General features: G+C 42.3%; 1 protein-coding gene across 1 annotated transcript in view; it reads left to right on the forward strand.

Annotated features, from left to right (window-relative positions):
- LOC149936671 (ionotropic receptor coreceptor Ir25a-like) overlaps nt 1-23,166 on the forward strand; it is a 62,162-nt gene extending 38,996 nt beyond the window's left edge. The window contains exons 9-10 of the mRNA XM_090153727.1: nt 22,818-22,945; nt 23,000-23,166. Coding sequence (XP_090009853.1) covers nt 22,818-22,945; nt 23,000-23,166 — 295 coding nt within the window. The remainder of the gene's footprint in view (nt 1-22,817; nt 22,946-22,999) is intronic.
- The last annotated feature ends 258 nt before the right edge of the window (nt 23,167-23,424 follow it).

Here is a 23,424-nt window from a genome sequence, read left to right on the forward strand (position 1 = left end):
TGCCCCGATCGACGATATATGAAATAATACGGACGTACCCATTTCGGAATTATATCTCTTAGACATCTGAGAAAGAGGCTAGCGCGGGTCGGATGCTGAAAGACGAATGATAAAACAACGGTGAGGGGGATCTGCTTATGTTGGCCAAAGTGACGTCACCGAGGGTATGACGTAATATTGTGGGGTTCTATATCAATACTTATATTATATTGTCTAAACCAGAATGTTACGTATTCCAGAACGGATAATAAAGTTAGACCCGATATAATTAGTAAGACGTTAGTTGGGTTATTAAGTATAAGACGGGCGAGCGCTGACGAAGACTGACTGTCCATAGTGGCTGTAGGAATACAAATAAGCTTATACTACTATTTAAATAGACATGGTTGGTTTCATATTTTTTATTTTATTTTTTTACAGTCTTGGGAGGGAGCGGGGGAAAGGGGTCTTCTATGGACCTCACGCGGCGGAGGCGCCGATGGTGGGGCCGGTCGGAAAGTCGACCACGACGGCCAGGAGTGACCTCAGCAGCACCTCATTGCCGTACAACATCGTCTCCAGTACTTGGGGTTGACCCCCAAATACTCGCCGCGCCGTATCATTCAGATTCTCGATGATACGATAAATGCCAGCGAGAATCCTGAAATTAAAAAAAAAACATCTTAAATATATTTTAATTCAAATAATTAAAATATAAATTTCTACGTACCGAATGATTTCTTCGGCGGCGGTAGGTAAGTGGGGGGCAACCCTGAAGCCTGGAGGCGGTCCGTTGGCCGGTGGCGGTGGTGGTGGTGGAGGGTCGCTGCCGGGGGCCCCCGTGGCCGTCGTGGCCGACGATGTTGGAGACCACTCGGGCCAACCCTGTCCGTCCTGCACGTCGCCGGACCACATGGTGTTACTATACGAATAAAAACAAAAACACTAGTAAAACACGTGCCTAAAGCTATGTTGGTTTTGCGTTAGTATTTAGAACAAGTCGGAACGATAAAGTTCGAATATAGAGTAATGGCAGTGATACGTCACCCATGATTTTTCCTATTCAAAAACAATTCGCGCCCCCCTAATGGCGGCCATGGGCAAAGCTACGAAGTGCTACTACTCTATTACGAAACTGTTACGAAGTTTATCATTTTAAATAATTTACTTATGTTTTGAATGAATGAAATAACCATCCTTAGGTAGCGAAATGTGATATTTTAGACTAAACGGATATGGCGTAGTGGAAAATAATACTTACAAGAGTGGATCCGGCGACGATAAGTTCAAGGCAGTCGCTTGCCTCGTAAACTCGAAGCAGGACGGGCTGGTTGACGGCGAGTCTGTTAGGTCAATCATCGGAGGGGCAGCTGGCGAGGGGGTCCATCGAAGCCGTCGTGGCAACAAATTTTGGTTGAAAGACGAAGGTGTTTTATATTGATCATCCATTCTGGAGTTGGTTCTGATGCCCTTCTTGACCGAGGTCGTGGTATTTATACCTTTTAGCAACTAACCCCCTACGGTGGCTAACAGAAACTTTCGCGAGAGAGAGAGAGAGAGAAGAAACCGACCATAGTCTTGAGGGGGAGGGGGGGGGACGATGGTCCAAAAAAAAAAGCGCGAACCGAAGAGAAACAGCTAGCGACGAATATCGTACGACATGTGGATTGAGAGAGAAGAAAGTGTATTAAGGATAAAACCCGCGCGAACCGAAGAGAAACAGCTAGCGACGAATATCTTACGACACGTGGATTGAGGGAAGAATGTGTACTAAGGGTAAAACCCCCGCGCGAACCGAAGAGAAACAGCTAGAGAAGAATATCGAACGACACGTATACGAAGGGGAAAATCGCGCGATCCGAAAAGAAGCAAGCGTACGATACATTAGCGATACGCCAGGGGGTCCTCTACGAAACGTACGAGCGAGAACAGATTTTAGGACAAAGAGATGGTTTTTTTTTTATTAGTCACGGTTACTATAGAATGCACTATTAAGCTTACAGAATCTTGTATAATTTATTACGGAAAAACCTTATTAGTTAGCTTAATTTAAATTATAAATTCGAATTCGTTAGATTTTTCTCCATTTTTTGTATTTAAAATATATATATATATATATATATATATATATATATATATATATATATATATATATATATATATATATATATATATATATATATATATATATATATATATATATAAACCCTATGAAAAAATTAATTCGATTAAATATAGTTTTAGTACGAATATTGTACTTAATAATAATAATTATGTGTACGAATAAAGACTACCAAATGTAATCGAAATCAAGTCATATAGGCAAAGTGTAACTTGGAATAACAGTAAATATAGGCCTATTAATAGTTGTTCAATCTAATAAGCCTAATACTGAGTGACAGTATAGGTATTAATCGGAAAAAAAGCATACTAAAATTTAACAAAAGGTAATGAAAAGTGAACAATGGTCAATCAGCGGGCGGTCTTAATAGGGACCTATAAATAGGTGGGGGTATTTTGATATTGAAATCACATCTTCGGTACCCTTCGAAGAAGTATCTCAATTATGGACGCGGAATCTTTAGTGTGGAGGCTTCAAGACTTCGCTGAAATTAGACCGTGGAGTTTAACTGATCTCATTGGTTTTTATTTCACGTTATGCGCACTTTTAAACGTAAACCCCGTCACCCCTCTAACTACTTTGCCGAATATTTTTAAGCATTTAAAGCTAAACGTAATTGAAAGTTTTATCGAACTAGTAAATACGCTTAGTCGTATTCCATTATCCCCCGAGTTATGTAATACTGTCGAAGAGCTACAACTCTTATGGAACAGTATACCGGGTCGTTTCTCGGGCTTCTACGTTAGTCGGTGCGAAAACCGATTAAGCGAGTTAAACGCCGCGGAACGTATGATAGACGATATGATGTCATCGCAGTTTGACGAACCCGTAGTCGACTTCATCCGTCAACAAGAAGGTACGTCTATTCTACGTAGTAAATGCCAATTTAAGAATGCGTGAGCTCAAACACGACCTTTAATTTTCAGAGATGGTCGATGAGTTCTTAATCTCCCAATTATACGACGAATCTCCGCAGGCTGATATTTCCCAAGACGACGCCGAAACGCTGGAGGATGATATCGAGAGAGATTCGGCCGCGTTTATGCAAGAATATTTGCGTGACCTCGAAGAGCAGGAAGGAGGAGGGGAACGCCGAGACGTTATGTCACCGTTAGGTGATCTTCCCAACTGCGAAATATTAGACCAAATCGCGAAAGACTTTCCCAAATTCGGTATTAGAGGTTTAGAAATAACCGTCAACTTAACAAACGATATCTCCGAAGGTATCGCGGCCGTTACGGAAACTGTTCTAAAGGACGTGGCGGCGGGTGATTACGTACAAATAATACTAAGTAGCGTCGTGTTGGACGTGCATAGACCCGACATTGAACTAAGTTTTAAAAGGCGAGACCAGATCGACATTGGACTATTATTTAACCTTATTGAGGACATTCTCTACGATGACGAACTCGAGAAATTTTTTCTAAACCCCGTAAAAATTAAATATTCGATAGTTCGCGTCCCTCAAGGTCAAGGAAGACCCAAAGGAAAAAATAACCAAACTTTCCAAATGTTTTCTAAAAACAGACGGGGAATCGTGACCGTTTCAAACACCGACACCCTGTGCCTACCTCGTTCGCTAAGTGTAGGCATCGCCCATCTAAATTATCAGGGTGATAAAAATAACGTAACATTAAAGTTAACTTACGATAACATTTCAAAAAACATACCTAATAACCCCTCTCAAAAGAAAGCGGCCCTCGATTTATGCGCCAAGGCGGGCGTTTCGGTAGAAGAATGCGGCACTCCCGATTCTTTTAGAAAATTTCAGACATACTTAATCGCTTATTCAATTTTGGTTTTTCAAATGCGAAACAACGTACCCGTCCTAGTCTTGGGTGCCAATAACGCCGACGACGATAGGCCGCGGATATCGTTATTGAACGAAGCGAGTCATTACAATTTGATTACGAAATTAAAACCGTTATTCGGCAAAGAACAATTTTGTCACGACTGCCTCGAAAGTTTCAGACATAAACATCCTCATAAATGTAAAGACTATTGTTTTTCGTGTCAAAGAGCCCTAAAATGCGAAGGTCTCGTTCGAAAATGCCCCGACTGTCAGCGTTCTTTTACGGGAGGCGATTGTTTTGCTACCCACAAAGCCGCTCTGGCCGGGAAATTACCACTCTGCGGTCGCTTATATCATTGTAAGGACTGTTTAAAACTAATTGATATGGATAAAAGAACAAAAACTCCCCACGAATGTGGTGAAATGTACTGTTTTTCGTGCGTTAAGTTTCGATCTTCCGATCATTTATGCTATATTCAGCTAATAAAAGACCCGCCCATTAAACCGCCTTCTAAAAGAGCTAAAAAGGTTCCGGCACGAATGATGGTGTTTTTCGATTTCGAGTGTCAGCAGACCAGAAAACACGTTGAAAAACAAAAGTGTTTTATTCACGAAGCCGTGTTATGTATGGCGGAATCCTGCTGCGACGCCTGCATCGACGAAGTGGAAGGGCTAAAATGCCTAACGTGCGGCCCCCGAAGACACACGTTTCTGGGTTCGAGTTGCGTAAAGGATTTTTTCGCGTATTTGAGAACGCTACACGAAATCAAGACCGTCAATCTCCTTAGTCATAATGGTTCAAACTACGACCATCAGTTATTGCTACAAACAATAATGGAAGAAGACGATACCTTCACGCCCAGCGTTATTATTAACGGTACCAGAATTCTCCAGATTAGACTATTTAACCTAACATTCCAGGACAGTTATTGTTTTCTTCCTATTCCGTTGTCTAAGTTCGCCGCCACCTTCGATTTAGGCGATAAATTTCAGAAGGGCCATTTTCCGCATTTTGTATTAAATTGCGTACCCAATACGTTCGACGCCTCTCGACCCGAAGAAACGAATTTGATATTACCGTCGCTACCGCCTGCCGAAGCTTACGGTATCCAAAATTTCAGCTCCAAAGACAGCGTATCTTTTCTTAAATGGTACGACTCGGCTATTAAGGACCGGAAAGAATTTAATTACGTTGAATCTCTCAAAGTGTACTGCGCCGACGACACGCATATTCTAGCTTCGGGGGCACTCAAGTTTCGACAGATATTTAAAGAGCTGTGCGATGTGGACCCCTTCCAGGTGGGTATCACGATAGCCTCGGTGTGCAGCGTAGTGTTCCGTAAAATGTTTCTAACGAAAAACACGATAGGCTTAATACCCGCTAGGGGGTATAGACTTTTCGAGAATCAATCCAGGGAAGCTCTCGAGTGGTTGTGGTGGGAATCGCACGTTTCGGGGGCTGTAATCGATTCGGCGTTGAATGGAAAGGAAGTGAAAATACTGAAAATGAAAGTCGACGGTAAATCGGGCAACACCATCTACGACTATCTCGGGGATATATGGCACGGATGCAAGACTTGTTACGGCCCGGGTACTAACCGAAATCAGCTTTTACACGGTAACCCGAACGATACTTTGAACGTGCGTTTCAATAACACCATGAAGATATACAACAAGCTGAAGGAGCTAGGCTACGACGTCATTCAACGTTGGGGGTGCGAGTGGCGTAAAGAGAAAGCGAATAATCCTGAAATAAACGCGTATTTAGAGAGATCCGACTTTGCCAAAAAATATCACCGTCCGCTCAATCCTCGGGACGCGTTTTTTGGCGGCCGTGTAAATACCGTTCGTACCTATTTCAAAGTCGAGGGACGAGGAAAGATATATTACGTCGATATCTGCAGTTTGTATCCCTACATAAACAAGAGGGGTAAAATTCCAATGGGGCATCCGATCATTTTGCTTGAAAATATTCCCAACGTATCCGACTTTGAAGGACTATTATCGTGTGACGTCATACCGCCCGACGATCTTCTGACCCCTGTCCTGCCTTATCGTACGAGTAAAGGAAAACTGACTTTCCCGCTTTGTAGAACCTGCAGTGAAAGCCGCTACCAGGGCGATTGTACTCATTCCGAGGAAGAGCGTATGCTTACGGGAACTTGGGTGGTTGACGAACTACGAAAGGCCGAACAAAGAGGGTACGTCATCAAAACAAAGTACGAGGCGTGGAAATACGAGGTGACGCAATACGATAAAGAAACCGGTGCGGGAGGTCTATTCAAAGACTACGTTAATTGATTTCTACGTGCTAAACAAGGAAGTTCAGATTGGCCTCAGGGGTGCGATTCCGCCGAAGCTAGAGCCGCGTACGTTGACGCCTACGAAGAAGCCTTCTTCTAAAATGAAGAAGAACGAGGGACTGCGAACGATTTCAAAATTACTTCTAAACAGTTTTTGGGTAAATAACTAATTAAACAGTTCACGAATAAATATTCAGTTTATTAACAAAAAAAAACCTCCTCTCTCTCTCTCTCTCTCTCTCTCTCTCTCTCTCTCTCTCTCTCTCTCTCTCTCTCTCTCTCTCTCTCTCTCTCTCTCTCTCTCTCTCTCTCTCTCTCTCTCTCTCTCTCTCTCTCTCTCTCTCTCTCTCTCTCTCTCTCTCTCTCTCTCTCTCTCTCTCTCTCTCTCTCTCTCTCTCTCTCTCTCTCTCTCTCTCTCTCTCTCTCTCTCTCTCTCTCTCTCTCTCTCTCTCTCTCTCTCTCTCTCTCTCTCTCTCTCTCTCTCTCTCTCTCTCTCTCTCTCTCTCTCTCTCTCTCTCTCTCTCTCTCTCTCTCTCTCTCTCTCTCTCTCTCTCTCTCTCTCTCTCTCTCTCTCTCTCTCTCTCTCTCTCTCTCTCTCTCTCTCTCTCTCTCTCTCTCTCTCTCTCTCTCTCTCTCTCTCTCTCTCTCTCTCTCTCTCTCTCTCTCTCTCTCTCTCTCTCTCTCTCTCTCTCTCTCTCTCTCTCTCTCTCTCTCTCTCTCTCTCTCTCTCTCTCTCTCTCTCTCTCTCTCTCTCTCTCTCTCTCTCTCTCTCTCTCTCTCTCTCTCTCTCTCTCTCTCTCTCTCTCTCTCTCTCTCTCTCTCTCTCTCTCTCTCTCTCTCTCTCTCTCTCTCTCTCTCTCTCTCTCTCTCTCTCTCTCTCTCTCTCTCTCTCTCTCTCTCTCTCTCTCTCTCTCTCTCTCTCTCTCTCTCTCTCTCTCTCTCTCTCTCTCTCTCTCTCTCTCTCTCTCTCTCTCTCTCTCTCTCTCTCTCTCTCTCTCTCTCTCTCTCTCTCTCTCTCTCTCTCTCTCTCTCTCTCTCTCTCTCTCTCTCTCTCTCTCTCTCTCTCTCTCTCTCTCTCTCTCTCTCTCTCTCTCTCTCTCTCTCTCTCTCTCTCTCTCTCTCTCTCTCTCTCTCTCTCTCTCTCTCTCTCTCTCTCTCTCTCTCTCTCTCTCTCTCTCTCTCTCTCTCTCTCTCTCTCTCTCTCTCTCTCTCTCTCTCTCTCTCTCTCTCTCTCTCTCTCTCTCTCTCTCTCTCTCTCTCTCTCTCTCTCTCTCTCTCTCTCTCTCTCTCTCTCTCTCTCTCTCTCTCTCTCTCTCTCTCTCTCTCTCTCTCTCTCTCTCTCTCTCTCTCTTTCACAGGGCAAATTAGGCCAGAGGACGCTTGTCACCAAGACGGAGATCATTAAAGATCCTAAAACGTTTTTTGAACTTTTACAAAATCCCGAAGTAGAAGTTAAATCGGTATTAACAATAACAGACGAAGCGCTCCTCGTGAAATGGATTCCCTGCGCCGAAGCCGAGGTACCGCTAAAGTATACTAACACCGTCATCGCCGCGTACACGACCGCGCAAGCTCGATTAACGTTACTGGACTACATGGAAAAAGTCGAACAGGCGGGCGGTGTCAATATTTATCACGATACTGATGCAGTTGTTTATTATAGCCCCTCTGGCCAGCCTTTAATTAAGACGGGACCCTTCCTGGGTGACATGACATGCGAGCTGACTCCTACCTACGGTCCAGGGTCATTTATTAGCGAATTCGTTTCGGGAGGTCCGAAAAGTTACAGCTATTGGGTAGAGTCCCCCGCGAAGAAGGAAAGATTTAACGTAACAAAGTGCAAGGGCTTTAGAATCAATTGCACTAATCAAGCTATAATAAATGGAGATAGTCTTAAAGCAATGTTAGGAGTGGGGGTCGAAAAACCTATCGAGCCATTTAAAGTAGACCTTCCGAGACAAATTCGAAGACTTCCCGATCATACTTTAATCAGCGTCGATTTATTTAAGACTTATAGAGTTCTGGTCGATAAAGTTAAAGTGTTACCCGAATACGTAACAGTCCCCTACGGATATAGAAAATAGTATCATCCACTCGTTAGATGGCGGTTTCGTCGTTTCTGTCAAATTTTAAATGTATTTTTTTTAAAAGAGCCAGAGTCCGCGCGCGCGCGCCAGCCAGCCAGCCCCCACCCCGCGACCACCCGCGACGCGACCCGTGCGCGATCCGCGATAACATATATTTTACGTGTGTGTGTGTGTGTGTGTGTGGGTGGGTGTGTGTGTGTGTGTGTGTGTGTGTGTGTGTGTGTGTGTGTGTGTGTGTGTGTGTGTGTGTGTGTGTGTGTGTGTGTGTGTGTGTGTGTGTGTGTGTGTGTGTGTGTGTGTGTGTGTGTGTGTGTGTGTGTGTGTGTGTGTGTATATATTCTTGTTTATTGTAAAATAAAAACAACCAAAAATAAATCATAAAAACTTCGTTATTATTTATACTTATGTCATTATAGTTTTAGACACGAGGCAAGCATGATTCCATTTTATCATAGCTGCAACATGATGTTGTGCGGGCCGAGTCAGAGCGGGAAAACGTATTTCGCCGAGCAATTAATTAAACATAAAGACGAAATGTTCCAACCCAATATCGAAGAGGTTTATTGGCACTACAGCGAGTACCAACCGAATTACGATAAATTAAAAGATAGCGTTATTTTTCGCGAAGGACTTCCCGATATTAGTACGTTTGACGGCTCGAAAAAGACGCTTATCGTTCTCGACGATTTGCAGGGAACCTCCAAGGGAGAGATTGGACAGTTATTCACCCGCGGGTCGCATCATAGGAATTTATCTGTCCTATATATTACGCAAAACATTTTTCATCAAGCCCGAGATTCCCGGGACATTTCGTTGAACTGCCATTATTTGATATTATTTAAAAATGTTCGTGACAAAGCGCAAGTACATTATTTGGCTAGACAGATTATGCCCGATAATCCAAAATTTCTCATCGAGAGCGTAAGTGACGCAACCAAGTTACCGAATTCCCACGTCGTGTTGGATTTGCAAAAAGACTGCCCCGACGAATACAGAGTCAGGTCCGGCGTTTTCCCCGATCAACAGCTGATAGTCTACGTTCCAAAATAATACAAATCCAACCCGCCACACCTTACGTCATTCGCTCTACGATGTCCCAGGCCGTCAGGTCGCATAAAACCGCGCTCGTCGCTTTGTGTAAATTGAAAGGCTGTAATCGCCGAGCTCTATTAAGCGGCGCTGATAAAGGACTATTAGACGCTCTGTCCGCCTGCGTTCATAACACGCTTCGCGGTAATATTCCTCTTACTAAAACCCAAAAGTTCGCTTTGAAAAAACATAAACATACGCTACGAAAAATCGCTTGTAAGACTTTAACTTGGAAACGAAAGAAACAAATTCTTTTAAATCAGAAGGGGGACGGATTTTTCTCGATATTAATACCCGTCATTACGTCTATACTGGGAGCGTTAACTGGTCGATAATATGCTACGTTACGCTAAGAAAATGGTTTTAGTACCTGCGGGTACAGCAACAACAACAACAACAACAACACCGCCAACAACAGTACCTTCCGTCACGCCTATCATTAATCCTAAGGACAATGCGTGGAAGGAAATGGACACCGAAAAGGAAGGTATACTAAAAGATAATACTACCGATGACCGCACGAAATGGAAATTGTACGAAGAACTACTTAAAAGTCAGCGAGGTTTGATAACGAAGACGATACCGGAAATTGCTCAATACGAATCGTGGATAAATCTTTTACCCGCCGGATATAGAGGGCAGGCTAGAGAATTATTTCAACAGTTGGCGTTAGGCTCGGAACGCGTACGGTGGAACGAAAAAGCTGAGGTTTTAATCGACGGTGTCCGTGAACCGAACGCCGATATTGTGGATTTAGTATACCATACCTTGAAACCCGTCGGAAAACGACCCGTAGGCTGGGAAAGGTTTCAAAGCATAGTCACTCCGAAAAGGAGCGCATCTGTAATTGTTAAAAAGAAAAAAGTTATAAAGTCTAGTACGCCGCGGACGAAACGATTGAGAAGTGGCAAAGAGAACAACAGGGCTTCGTTTATCAACACGAAATGGGAGGCTTATTGAAGAAAACGGAACGACTCTTAGCCAAAATATATTTCGACAATAAACATCCAGCTTCTTTCGGAGGCGCTAGGAAATTGCACGATGTCGTTAAAGAGCGTGGCGTCTCTCTCGAAGACGTGGAAACGTTCTTGCAAGGCCACGACGCTTTCACTCTTCACAAACCTGTCATCAGAAAATTCAAGAGACGCCGAGTCTACGTGCATAACCGTTACGACTTGTACCAATTGGACTTATGCGATATGAGATCGTTGGCCCAGCATAACGATTAATATACGTTCATTTTAACGGGAATCGACGCCTTTTCGAGAGTCGGGTTCGCCGTACCTCTGAAACGGAAAACCGCGGCGGAAGTCGTTCGCGCCTTAAAGATCATCTTCCAAGATGGCATACCTATCAGGATCCAATTCGACAAAGGGCGAGAATTTTTAAACCTTCCAGTGAAAACGTACCTACAGGGACTTGGAGTCAAATATTTTACGTCCGAGAACGATGACGTTAAAGGAGCCATTGTTGAACGCTTCAATAAAACGCTCAAGGGGCGAATGTGGAAATGGTTCACCCATAACCACACCTATCGATACCTCGAAGAGCTGCCTAATTTCGTCCACGCCTATAACCATTCCAAACACAGTAGCATAAAGATGGCGCCCGTCGACGTCAATGACCGCAACGTACTTCAAGTCTATAGGAACATTTACAAACCCGAAAAGAAGTCGCCAAAAACCACGAAATGTCGAATTAACGTAAACGATTACGTAAGACTAAGTAAGCCTTCGGAGGCTTTCTCTAAAGGATACGATGTCCGTTGGAGTACCGAAATTTTCAAGGTCGTCTTCAAGGGCACCAAGAAGCCTTTATTATTCAAACTCGTGGATTTAGCAGACGAGCCGGTTATTGGCCAGTTTTACTATTCGGAGTTGCAACGTGTCGATAAACCCGAGATATTCCAAATGGATCACGTTTTGAAAAAGCGCAAGTCGCGAGGGAAAACCGAATGTCTCGTTTCGTGGCGAGGCTACCCCAGCTCATTCGATTCGTGGGTGCCCGAGAAAGATGTCGTCTCAATTTTACCTCACGTTACCGTCTAACAGCAGCTTGGAAACATTCCCCAATAACACATTAGCCTGTTTCGTGACACAATTACCGCAACCAATCCAACTGGAAACCGAATACGAAATTGGACTCGTTTCAATTATATATCCGTCCGCTTTTTACAACGTACTCGAGAACGACAATTATTTAGAGTGTCACGTTGAAGACGCGGCTGGACACGATTTTGGCAAGGCCGGAAGACCGGTAGCGCGCGTGAAAGAAATACACGCGCTAACATTATTTATCTATGGATCATTTACTTAAGGAAATAAACGAAAACGCTCTGTGTAAAGTGGCGGAAGCTTGTTTCGTTCACGATAACTTAAGCGGACACGTTGCCCTAAATGAAAGTATCAGTAAAGAAATGATATTAACCGTGAGCGAAGGTTTGAGTAATATTCTGGGCTACGGGCCTAACGAGAAAATCATTGGCAAAAGCTCGAGACCTGCTCGCCTAGATTATAACGTTCCGTCGCAAATATTCGTGTACACGGATATAGTCGAGGAAGTCGTAGTCGGACACTCTTTAGTTCAACTTTTGAGAATTATCGCCGTCGACGATAAAAGACACGGTTCTCACGTCGAAAAGACGTACATCGCGCCTCATTACGTGCCCGTCAACAAACGTTATTTCGATACTATCCAAATAGATCTCCGAGACGCCTTGGGGAAACCGATCCCGTTTCAGTTCGGTAACCTAACGGTGAAGGTTCATTTAAGACCCCGACAATGACGAAGCCGGACGTCCTAAAACATCGCTCCTGCGTTTACCGCGATTATTACGTAAATCAAGCCGGTCAAGGAGTCTCAAAAGTGTACGTTGGCGCTAATTACCAGCGGGGACACGGACAGATTGGGCATGAAATCGGGAGTTTCTTCTCGGGATTGTTCAGAGCCGCTAAGCCTTTTCTACTGAGAGGCGTGAAATTTTTGGGTGGTCAGGCCCTTTCCACTGGCAGTCAAATTCTTAGTGACGTTCAAAAAGGAGAGAATGTCAGGTCGGCCGCCAAGCGGAGGGTCAACGAAACTTACGACACGCTAAAACAACAATACGGGTCTGGCAAACGTAGACGCCGAGACATTCCCAAACGAACTAAGAAGAAGAAGAAGAAGTTACCCGCGAAAACAGAAAAGTCATTACGAGTTCGGAACGCCACCCGAAAGGTTCTCGACATTTTCACCGCTCGCAAACTAAAACGTCATGGCCCATTGTCAAGCGCTTAAGAGCGAATTAGATTTGTTCGAATCCACACCGATTCAGACGTCTATCGAAGGAGGAAAATGGATGACTTATCAACCCGTGTCGTCGTTACGCGGCGAAGCCATCGAATTCAACGTCTTAAGCGGCGGAGACGAATATCTCGATTTACCTTTAACGTATATGTACCTGAAATTTAAAATCGTCGCCGACGCCGCGGGAACCGACTTGGGAGATGACGATGAGGTCGCCCCGTGCAATAACTTTCTCAACACGTTGTTCAGTCAAGCCGAAGTTCATCTAAACGGTACCCTGCTCTCGCCGTCGGCGTCTACTTACGCGTACCGTTCTTACGTCGAGACTCTTCTAAACTATGGCAGTGACGCTAAATTGTCCCATTTGACCTCGGCTATGTGGCATAAGGACACGGCGGGGGCTATGCATAATTTAACCACCAACGAAGGCTATAAAACTAGAAAGGCGTTAACCAGCGAGTCTAAAGAAGTGGAGCTGATAGGTCCTCTTTTCCTGGACATATTAAACGTGGAAAAATTCATTATAAATGGCGTCGATCTACGCGTAAAACTCTCGCGCAGTAAAGCCAATTTCGCGTTGATGGGTAAAGCCAAGGCTGGCGCTGATTATCGAATAGTGATTTCGGACGCTACGCTTTTGGTTCGCAAAGTTCGCGTGGCTCCTAAAATACTTCTCGCTCACGAAGCCGCTCTAGCCCAATCAGCGGCCAAGTACGCTTACACCAGGACCGAAACGAAAATATTCACTATAAACTCGAGCGTGTTAAGCACCACTATAAATAATTTGCATTTGGGGACAATGCCCAATCGCGTTATTGTGGGTTTACTCGATCACGACGCCTACAACGGTAATCTAGCCAAAACGCCATTTTGTTTCGAGCATTTTGACGTGAATAGTTTAGCTCTTTATTCGGATTCCGAGGGAGTCGATTCTAAACCCTTGCGACCCAATTACGACTCTAATCTCTACGTCGAAGCTTATCACACTTTATTCACCGGAAGTGGCTTGCATTATAAAGATCAGGGCAATCAGATTTCGTTAGCCGAGTATCCTCATGGATTCTGTTTATACGTATTCGACCTGTCCCAAGACTTAAGCGCCAGTTCAGTATTCCACTTCAACCCGACAAGACAGGGACAATTGAGGCTCGAGTTAGGGTTCGCTAAATCAGTGCCCCACGCGTTAAGTTGTCTCGTTTATATGGAATTTCAGAGTTCATTTAGAATTGATAAAGCCCGTAACGTAATTGTCGATACGCCATGAAAGGCGGAGACATATCGAGCGTAATGGCTCGTACCAAAAACTTTCTAGGGGTCTTTCCCTCCGATTTACTACCTACAAGAATATATAACTATCCCGCTTCGCTTATCTCGAATTTGGACAGTCACGACCAGCAAGGCAGTCATTGGGTAGCTATTTATTTCGACGCCAGGTGTCGCTGCTTTTATTTTGACTCTTTAGCTTTGGGCCCTTTACTACCCTCTATTAAGACATTCATAAAAAATAATTCGACTAAGAGAGGTCACAATAGGAGGCGTTTGCAGTCGTTAACTAGCGGCGTTTGCGGAGAATATTGCGTAAGCTACATAAAACATCGCGCGAAAAAGAGAAGTACCGGTAGCTTCTTTAATGGTTTTACCAAACGTCACGAGATCAATGACGTCATCATTAAAAAAAGATTCGAGGGTATAAAAAGGTCGGCGCTCTGAAATCTGGTAGCCGTATCTCGCAATGGACGCGCTCTTGCAAGACCTGAATTTTCTCGCTCTGAATAAACATCGTGTCACCGCAGCTCGGTCATCGTTGAGTTCGATTATTTAATCGGCAAAAATAAAATTCGGGATACCGGAGAAGGTCCCGACATTGTCATAAAGGAGTTGGCTATAATCACCGCCGATAAAACACCCGCCTGTCTAGCTTGGACTTTCGAACCCCCGTATCCCAAGGACCATTTACCGTTCAACACTAAACGACAAAACGACTGGGTCGTACGCAATCAACACGGGCTAGACTGGACAACTGGACACACCGCCTATCGAAAACTGTCTTCCTGTTTAATACCAGCTACGGCTAAAGCCACTCGAATCTTCACGAAAGGTGATGTGAAACGCCAATACTTGGCAGATTTCCTGGACTGCATCGTCTACGATTTGGACGACTTCGCATGCCCCAAGGCCATTAACATTGATAAAACACCTCCCGTAAAATGTCTCTACAACCATAGAGGAATTAAACCTTGCGCTTTCGAGAGGGGTCTACTGTTCGCCGATTGGGTCTATCAACACGACGACGCCATCAACATTCAATTGTGTTTTCCATTTTAAGTCACACACCCCCCTTGTATATTTTACCCCCCATAAATAAAACTTTTTTCATTTAAATCTGCACGTGTTCTTTTCTTTATGCGCCTACCCTTTTTATTATCATTTGGTATCATGGACTCTAAACAGAAACATCGTCGCTCTTGTAAACAGTATCGTCGAGGCGGAGTGGATCAAACCAATAGAGATATACCACCCAACGAAAAATATACCGATGAAACGTTAACGTTTAAAGTTAAAAGAAGCACGCATGACGATCTCATGGAATTATTCGTAAAACATGTCCTTTCAGAAATCGAAAAAAGTACGCTTTGATACGATCGACGTAACGTTATACATACAGCCAGAAGATCGAAGAAATTATGATATTATTAACAAGGCGCATTTTCAACGGATTATTTACAATGTAGGAAAAGTACTCGAGCCTGTATTGTTAAAACGAAATAAATATTTGGATTGATATTAAACGTTTCTGTAATATCATACTATTAATTTGAATGATTTAAAACAAAATTTGATAGATATGGCTAATTTAACTGTGGATAGAGGCGAAGCTTAACCCTTTCATCCGCAATATCCTACTAATAATTTGAATGAGTTTTTGATAGATATGGCTAATTTAACGGTGGATACCGGTGAAGCTTAATCCTTCCATCCGGGGATTCACCGTCTCTTTATTTAAAAAAAGTAGCCCGCCGCGATGATTGACACACCCTACTCTAAGCCTAAAAAAGTATTAGAGGGCCTCCGTTCTAGTGGGGGTAAAAGGGGGAAACACATTACAGACCTATAAATTTTGGTGTAAGGAGAGGCGCAGACCTCTAAATTTTAGACCTATAGGGGTTTTGGACCTATAAGGCTTGGACCTATGTCGCTACACTTATCTCTGTCGATACATAGTCGCTTACCGCCGTCTTTTTTTGAAACTAATATAGTAGGCGAACTCCAAGGACTGTTACACGGTTCTATAAGACCTAATTCTAACATTTCATCTATAAGTTTGTCCATGTCGGCCTGTTTGGCGGGTGAATAGCGGTAAGGCGGTTGCGCGATAGGTGCGGTATCTCCCGTATCTATATGATGGGTCGCGGAATTGGTTTGACCCGGTACCAACGAAAACACATGTTCGAATGGTTTAATTACCTCGCAAAGCCTAGACTTAAGTATCGGGTCGAGGTTGGCAGAGCGTAAAGCCGTATCTAACCCCTCCCTATCTATGTCGTAAATTAAACAAGCTGTGGGACAATTATTTAAACGTTTCTCAAAGATATATCGCACCCGTGGATTTTCTCCCCAAAACCAAGTATTATCAGCGAAGTCTACACAAATTTTAAAGAAACAAACAAAATCGACACCCAAAATACAGGGATGCGGTAAATCGGGCATAAAGAAAGAATCGTGAGTGACAGTTTTTCCGGGAAGTGTAAAAGTAACAGAGACTCCCCCCTGAGTACCCTTTAAGGAGCTATCGGCTATTGTTAGGTTTTTATCAATATTTTTAAAAGTACAGCCTTCCGACAATAAGCGCTCCTTTAAATTGGGATTAAAAAGTGTATAGGACGAACTTGGATCTAATAATGCTAAACATTCGAAAGTACCAATTTTAATTTTAATTAATTTTAAATTTAAATTATTACTTTCCCCTGCCTGAGCTACGGAAACTGTACCCCTCTCCCCTATTGGGTCCACTATGGACGGCTTCACTTCTTTGCGGGAGGTTTCGGAACCCCCCCTATCCCGTTTCCCGACCATTGTTGGGAATTTTGAGGATGTTTAGTAGACGCTAAGCTACATCTATCTTGAAAATGGCCTGTTTTATTGCACAACTTGCAAATAAGTTTGGGGCACTCTGGGCGTTTATGTCCCGATTCTTGACAATGATGGCAAACGATAGGCGTACCATCACCGTTGGTTTTAACTGGTAGCTTTTGGGCGCTATTGGAATTATTCGAATTAGTACCTCGAGAGTTATTCGAATGAGAATTAGAATTGGTAGGCCTATTATTGGACGAATGACCATTACGGCCATTGTTATAGGAATTATTCGTTGTATTACTAGCATTCCTACTCCCTTTTAAAGCTATTTCAGTACGGGTAGCGTCTGACACTAAATCTCGAAGAGTCGCATAGGTGTTACGGGCCAAATAGGGTTTTAAATTAGGAAGCAAATTATTATAAATTATGCTTAATTGCGTATGCACCTCGAGAGGCCTAAGTAACCCTGAAAACAAATCTTGCATTTTCTCAACATAGGAGCTTACTGACTGCCCTGGATTTTGCCTATAATTCAATATCTGTTCTAGGGACATGTTATCATTATTTTGCGAAGAAAACTCTTCCATTAAATAATGCTCAAATTGCAACCAAGTGGTAATATTTGCCTGCTTAAGCCACCATTCAAGAGCGGGACCCGTAAACATAGCGGGCGGCCAATGGGTGAGAAACACGTCTTCGGGCATTCCGCGACTAAGGAGCAGCTGTTTTACCTTGATTAAAAAATCTTTGGGCCCCCCCTCGGAAAACCGACCCGAATAGGTAGGAAGCGCCATCGTAGGCAGCCAGCTTTTATTGACAGGTGGCGCCGCGTACATAGTTTGTCCCAATCCCATCGCCCCGGAGTGGACAGTAGGCCCTAAACCAAACGTTTGATTAGCGGACGTGCCGGGTAAACTAAAAATAGGCGTAAAAGGCTGAGATTGCGCGAACAATTGGGAACTTACAGAAGTTACAGGGGTGGTTCGTGGTAACGTAGAATTCATTATTGGTAAGCTAGACAATTGGGCGGTTGTAAACAGTCCCGTAGGTTGAGAAACCGGTGGAATGGCCGTAACGCTAGAGGAGTGGTTTTGAAATGAGCTACCCCCCGCTACTTGGGCTTCACGTAATATTTTAACCTCAGAACGCAACTGTTTAAGCTCCGCGAATAACGTAGTTATATCTTGTTTCGTAAGTAATGGGGCATCTTCGTCACTATCCCCATCACCGTTAGCAGAATCCCTATTATCTTGATTTTTAGGCATTGTTCTATTGTGTAGGCGGGCTAACCTGGATTGATTCTGATAGTCTTTAAGGCACGCCTCGCAAGATTGAAATTTACCCAAATCGGGCGCGCAATGAGGATGTAAGTTGTTCATACGACGTAAAGCAAATTAAGGTGAACGAAGCCACAAGGCTCCAAACCGAGTTAAAATTAAATAAAATATTTGTCTATAGAGACATGAATAAGAAAAACCATGCAGAACGTAGATATATGTACAGTGGCATGTGGCTATGAGCGTAGAGATTAAAAAAAATCTTAGAATGACTTCAACGCGAGTACAATAGACCCCCTACTAAGGAGAGTTACGGTATACGAGATATACGAAAGAGAGACGAGTTTTGTGGACACGCCACCCCCCCTGGACCGGACGGACCCCCAGTTATGCAACAACGTTTTGGTTGCTCTAGCGAGAACTATCTCGAGCGACCAACTTACTAGGTATTGTAGGCATATTATAAATATTAAATTATATTAACTAAGTAATTAAATTAAAAGGGCAAGATTTCCAAGTGAATAATTAAACAAGTTTTAATTATCAAAACAGAATATCATTAATGAAATAGCAAATACCAAATAAACAAAACCTATAACCCTAACCAATTAATACTTTTCAAACTAGCTAACTTATACACTAACCCCCAGGAATATTCCTTTAATTATATGGCCAATAATTATTAATTTAAAATTACGGGTTAACCCTTATTCGCGTCACTAATTAAAATTAGAGAATTACGGTTAATAATTCCTTATGGAATTTTAACTAAATACAGAGCTCCTTATAGAGATGTAAATTTTTAACAATATGTTAACTACGTAACCTCCTTACTGAGTGATATCACTCATTAAAATAGTGCGCTTATTAATAATGCGGTTTACCGCCACAATTAGGTTCTACTCATCGTTATAGTTTCGGTGGCTCCCGCCTGAAGGCTTGGTGATCAATCCAATGAAGAGTCCACTATTCGGTACGACTTTGACGGCACACATTTCACTTCTTTAACGGCTCTTTTAATAAGTTCGCGTGTTTAAAGTAATAGTCCGACGCATCACGACTAACCCTTTTCGGGTGGCGAGTATACAGTTGCGAGACGAGTCGTTTCGTTGGAGTTCACGACAGTTGTTTTTTTATTTCTTTATCCGAGCGCGTTTAAGAAACCTCGGGTTAAGGTCACGTGACCAGGTATAGCTTGACGTCGAATGACGTTTATGGAAAATCTTAAAACACATTTCACCACTTTTGTAACCTTTGCAGGTGAGTCCGATACATTTTTACAATAACACACTTTATATCGTATATACATGAAAAACCCTTGGAAATCTTCCACGGTCAAAATCTACTTAAGGAAAACTTCTTTCTCAAGCATTCCACAGAATTACTACAATGCACGGGAAATCGTTGGACGCTCGAGGTAGAAACCCAGGGGACCCCCCTACGACCTAGCCCATCTCTCCTTCCGTATATCTGTGATAAGCCTATATTTTATATTTTCACTTTGAATATTTTTATTTTTAAACTTACAATATTATAATATATATATTTATGCAATTAAAAATGGTACGACTATAAAATATCGTTACAATGACTCCCAAAGTATTGCTGAAGAGGATCTTGATTTAAGTGCTGCATCAACACTTATTTTGCACCTTTTCTAAGCGGAATTTAACGGCTGTAATTGAGAAAAAAAGATTCTTACTATCACTAAAATAATAAATGTTTATTATAGCTGTACCAGTCATTCGTAGACCCTCAATTGTTGCTGCGCTCAAAAGCATTTTGTTCCCTTCGCCGTTGGTAAAATCTCCAGGTCGATTGGTAACATCTGTAACGACTTAAATTGTTATAGGTAACAAGCAGTCGCGTACGAGTGGGAGAGCTTTTATTTTAAGGCAAAACGACTGAAAATTCTACCTTAGTCTTGAATTAGCGAAATAAACCGACTAGAGTTAAAAAACATAATAAGAAATTTAATGAGATGAAAAACTTTACAAAATGGCTCTTTTCGAGTTAGCGAGAACTTCTAAAATGGTGACCATTTGGTTCTGAGCTAGAAAACCGTTCTGCTTACACTTTTCTTTTTCTTACAACAAAAATAATTGGGGCTTGAGAGCGCCAGAGGAGGAATATTGCCCCACGCGTGGAAACAAGAGAGAACGAGCGAGGCGCCCCCATGTCGCCTGACATTGCTTGGGCTTGGCCTCTCGAACAAGAGTCCAGGGAAATTCCATTACGTAGGCAGATAATCCCTCCACGAATGCTCTCTTACAATACAATCAAGGATCCTGTATTTTAACATGGTAATGGGCCAATTGCGCAGTTCCCATTAGCGCAGTTCCCATTTCCGCAAATGCAATTTCGCGGTTTTCCATTTGCGCAGTATCCCATTTCCGCAGTTTTCCACTAGCGCGTTTTTCATTTGCGCTTTTTCCGTAAGCGCAGTTTTCCACTTACGCAGATATTTTCCATTTGCGCGGTTTATCATTTGCGCAGGTTTTTCATTTGCGCGGTTTTTCATTTGCGCAGGTTTGTCATTTGCGTGGTAGTTATATCAAGGCCAGCGCGCGAAGCGCGCAACGGTTAGGTTAGCCGGGCGCGCCGCAAGCGCGTAGGCACCGTTTTCATATAGGTGTTCTACAACAGAGGACGTATATTGTCCTACGACAGAAGCCATTTTAAAAGTGGTGCTAAGGTATTAGCAGCATTTTAACGGGGAAACCGCGCAAACGGGAAACTGCGCAAACGAGAAAACCGCGCAAGCGGGAAACTGCGCAATCGGGAAAAAGCGCGCAAATGGTAAATTGCGCAAATGACAAAGTGCGCAAATGGGGAGCTGCGCAAATAGCAATTCCGCAAATGGGAAACGCGCAATTGGGAAAGTGCGCAAATGGGAAGTGCGCAAATGGAAACTGCGCAAATGAAAACTGCGCAAGTGGACCCAAACCTATTAACATATAGGATCCTTGATACAATAGAGGGCTAAGATACAAATTTCCACCACCTTTTACACTATATAGTTTCCCAACATTTTAGAAATTATTATTAACTTTAAGCTGTAAAACGAGATAATTTTCTACAACATCTTTCTCCCAATCTTCTAAATATTTCATGAAGTCTTTTTCTAGCCACTAAAATTAAAGAATGACATTTATTTTCTTGAATCATCCAAATAATGGTTTCATTTACCTTCAAGTTCAAACGTTCATCTTTTCATTTTTATAGAGAAACGTCGGATAAAGTAAAGTCTTGCTGATGGAAACTTTATGAAAAAGACTCCGGGGCTCCATTAACCTGTCTCTTAGTCGAGTTTTGTTTGGAACTACAAGACCCATATTTTCAGACAATTCGCTGAGGCATTTTTAAGACTTCGATAGTTTAATAAATTTCACTCGCCTATAAGATACAACCATTTAGTAATGTTATTAAAATTGGAAAAAGTTGAATGAATATTTACCTTTAGAAAATAAACCTTCCAATTCGTAAGCAAATTTGAATATATTTCAGATAAAATTTAAAGTCGCTCGCTCGATAGAATGCAGATGAAAATGATCAAACGTTCTCTCTGCCGCTGCCAGATGGCGCTGCAGTTATTCGCGTAAAATCAAAAGAAAAGCAACCAATAAAAATCAAGGAGAAAACGGAGTTGACACGTGACAGGAAGTTAACCTGGCCAGATAATCTCGACGCGACCGTGTGTTTCGGTGACATGGCTTTTTTTAATGTTAAAGGTAGGAGCGTACTTCTCCGTATCTAAATTATCTCTGACAAAGCTAAATTATTTTCACGGGTTGATCTGCTTTTTAAATTGGATCTTTAATCCGCGATAACTGCGGATATACTATTTTAGTGTATCTTTATATTGGCTTGGTGGAACTAAGCCAATTTTTTGTTGCGATACAAAATTTTTAAATTATAAAAAACATTTAACTAGATGTCTAAAGGTAGACAACATGAAGACCGATATCTACGCGCTTATCTGAGAAGAAAAAACTGTTTACTATATCTGTGGTCTCGTCGGTTACCGAAACCAAATAAAAAACCCGATGGCCGCGGGTCAGATAAAAAAGGGTACAGGTAGCCAGAGAAATCTGGTTATTTATCAGAAATATATCTGAAATGGAATCAGTTTGCCTTATTCAGATATTCTTTAGAAGCCCTAAAATTACACCAATATGCGGTAATCAAAAATCATTTTCGGGACAGAAGTGATTTGGAACCAGGTTTAGTTTCATAGTATGGTTATATATAATTTATTGAATAAGGCTATATGTAACTGTAGCATACTGGTGAAGATTTGCGCATATAGAAAAAATTGTATTGTTTCAAAGTTTAATAATTTGTTTATAAAGCTAACTACTTAATCATAAATCACTAAATCTGGAATTTAAACCAAACTCAAAGATGTCCGACCACGGGAAGAACAATATTTTTAAGTGTATAAAAATAAATATATAATTCCTACACAATATAATACCAAGAATGTATTTATTTATACTCAGGGAGAATGAATATGTCGAGATTATTTTTAGCGTTTCTCCAATTCCACCCGTTGGGGCCCCCGGTATGCTCCTCATCTTTAATAAAATCAAATAATACTGCAATCTCATTGGTTCTTAAAAATTACGTTTTTCGACGCGATTAACGCTGCTGCGAGGACGCAAAAAATAAGACCGCCTCCTTTTTTCCTCCCCCCCCCCTTAGCGTGACGGGGTTAGGGGCTCAACGTGTCCGTCGATAGTCTCGACATATTCATTATCCATGAGTATAAATAAATACATTCTTGATAATACTTTTCTTATATAGCATTCTGAAATTGATGAACGAGAGAAAACTGGAACAACTGAAGGACAAATGGTGGAACTTTAACCCCTACCAAAAGAAATGCTACCATTACGTCAAACGAAACGACGGAATTGAATTGGACAATATTGGTAATACCAAATCTACTCTGTTGCAGTAAACCTTAATGACTCCGTTTTTTTTAGGTGGTATATTTTTGGTGTTGGGCGGGGGAGTGACTATGGGTCTTGTGACTTTGATCATGGAATTCATCTACTTCAAGTCCAAGAAGGTCATGTCCAAAGTAGTCAAGATCAAAGATTTTCATCAAAATAAGTTTGCTGCAGGGCAGAACCAACCGCCGAGACAATAAATATTGTCCGAGCGGATAAGCACTGTTCTATTGTTAGCTTTCAAGTTCGTTAATGTTGAATAATCTATGGGTAATTCGTTGGCTAAAAACATTTCATAAACACATTAATTAAATATTACCGCGTACTACCACTTAAAAATTATTAACGATGAGTAGAAAGATATGGCGAGCGTATTCTAGTAGTTAAACTGAAATCCAATATATGTTGATAATTCTTAAATCCAGTATTTTTTCAAAAATCGATTTCTTTGAAGAGGC

This window comes from Leiobunum rupestre, chromosome 7 (assembly GCF_980474605.1).
Source record: "Leiobunum rupestre chromosome 7, qqLeiRupe1.1.hap1, whole genome shotgun sequence".
Lineage (NCBI taxonomy): Eukaryota > Metazoa > Arthropoda > Arachnida > Opiliones > Sclerosomatidae > Leiobunum > Leiobunum rupestre.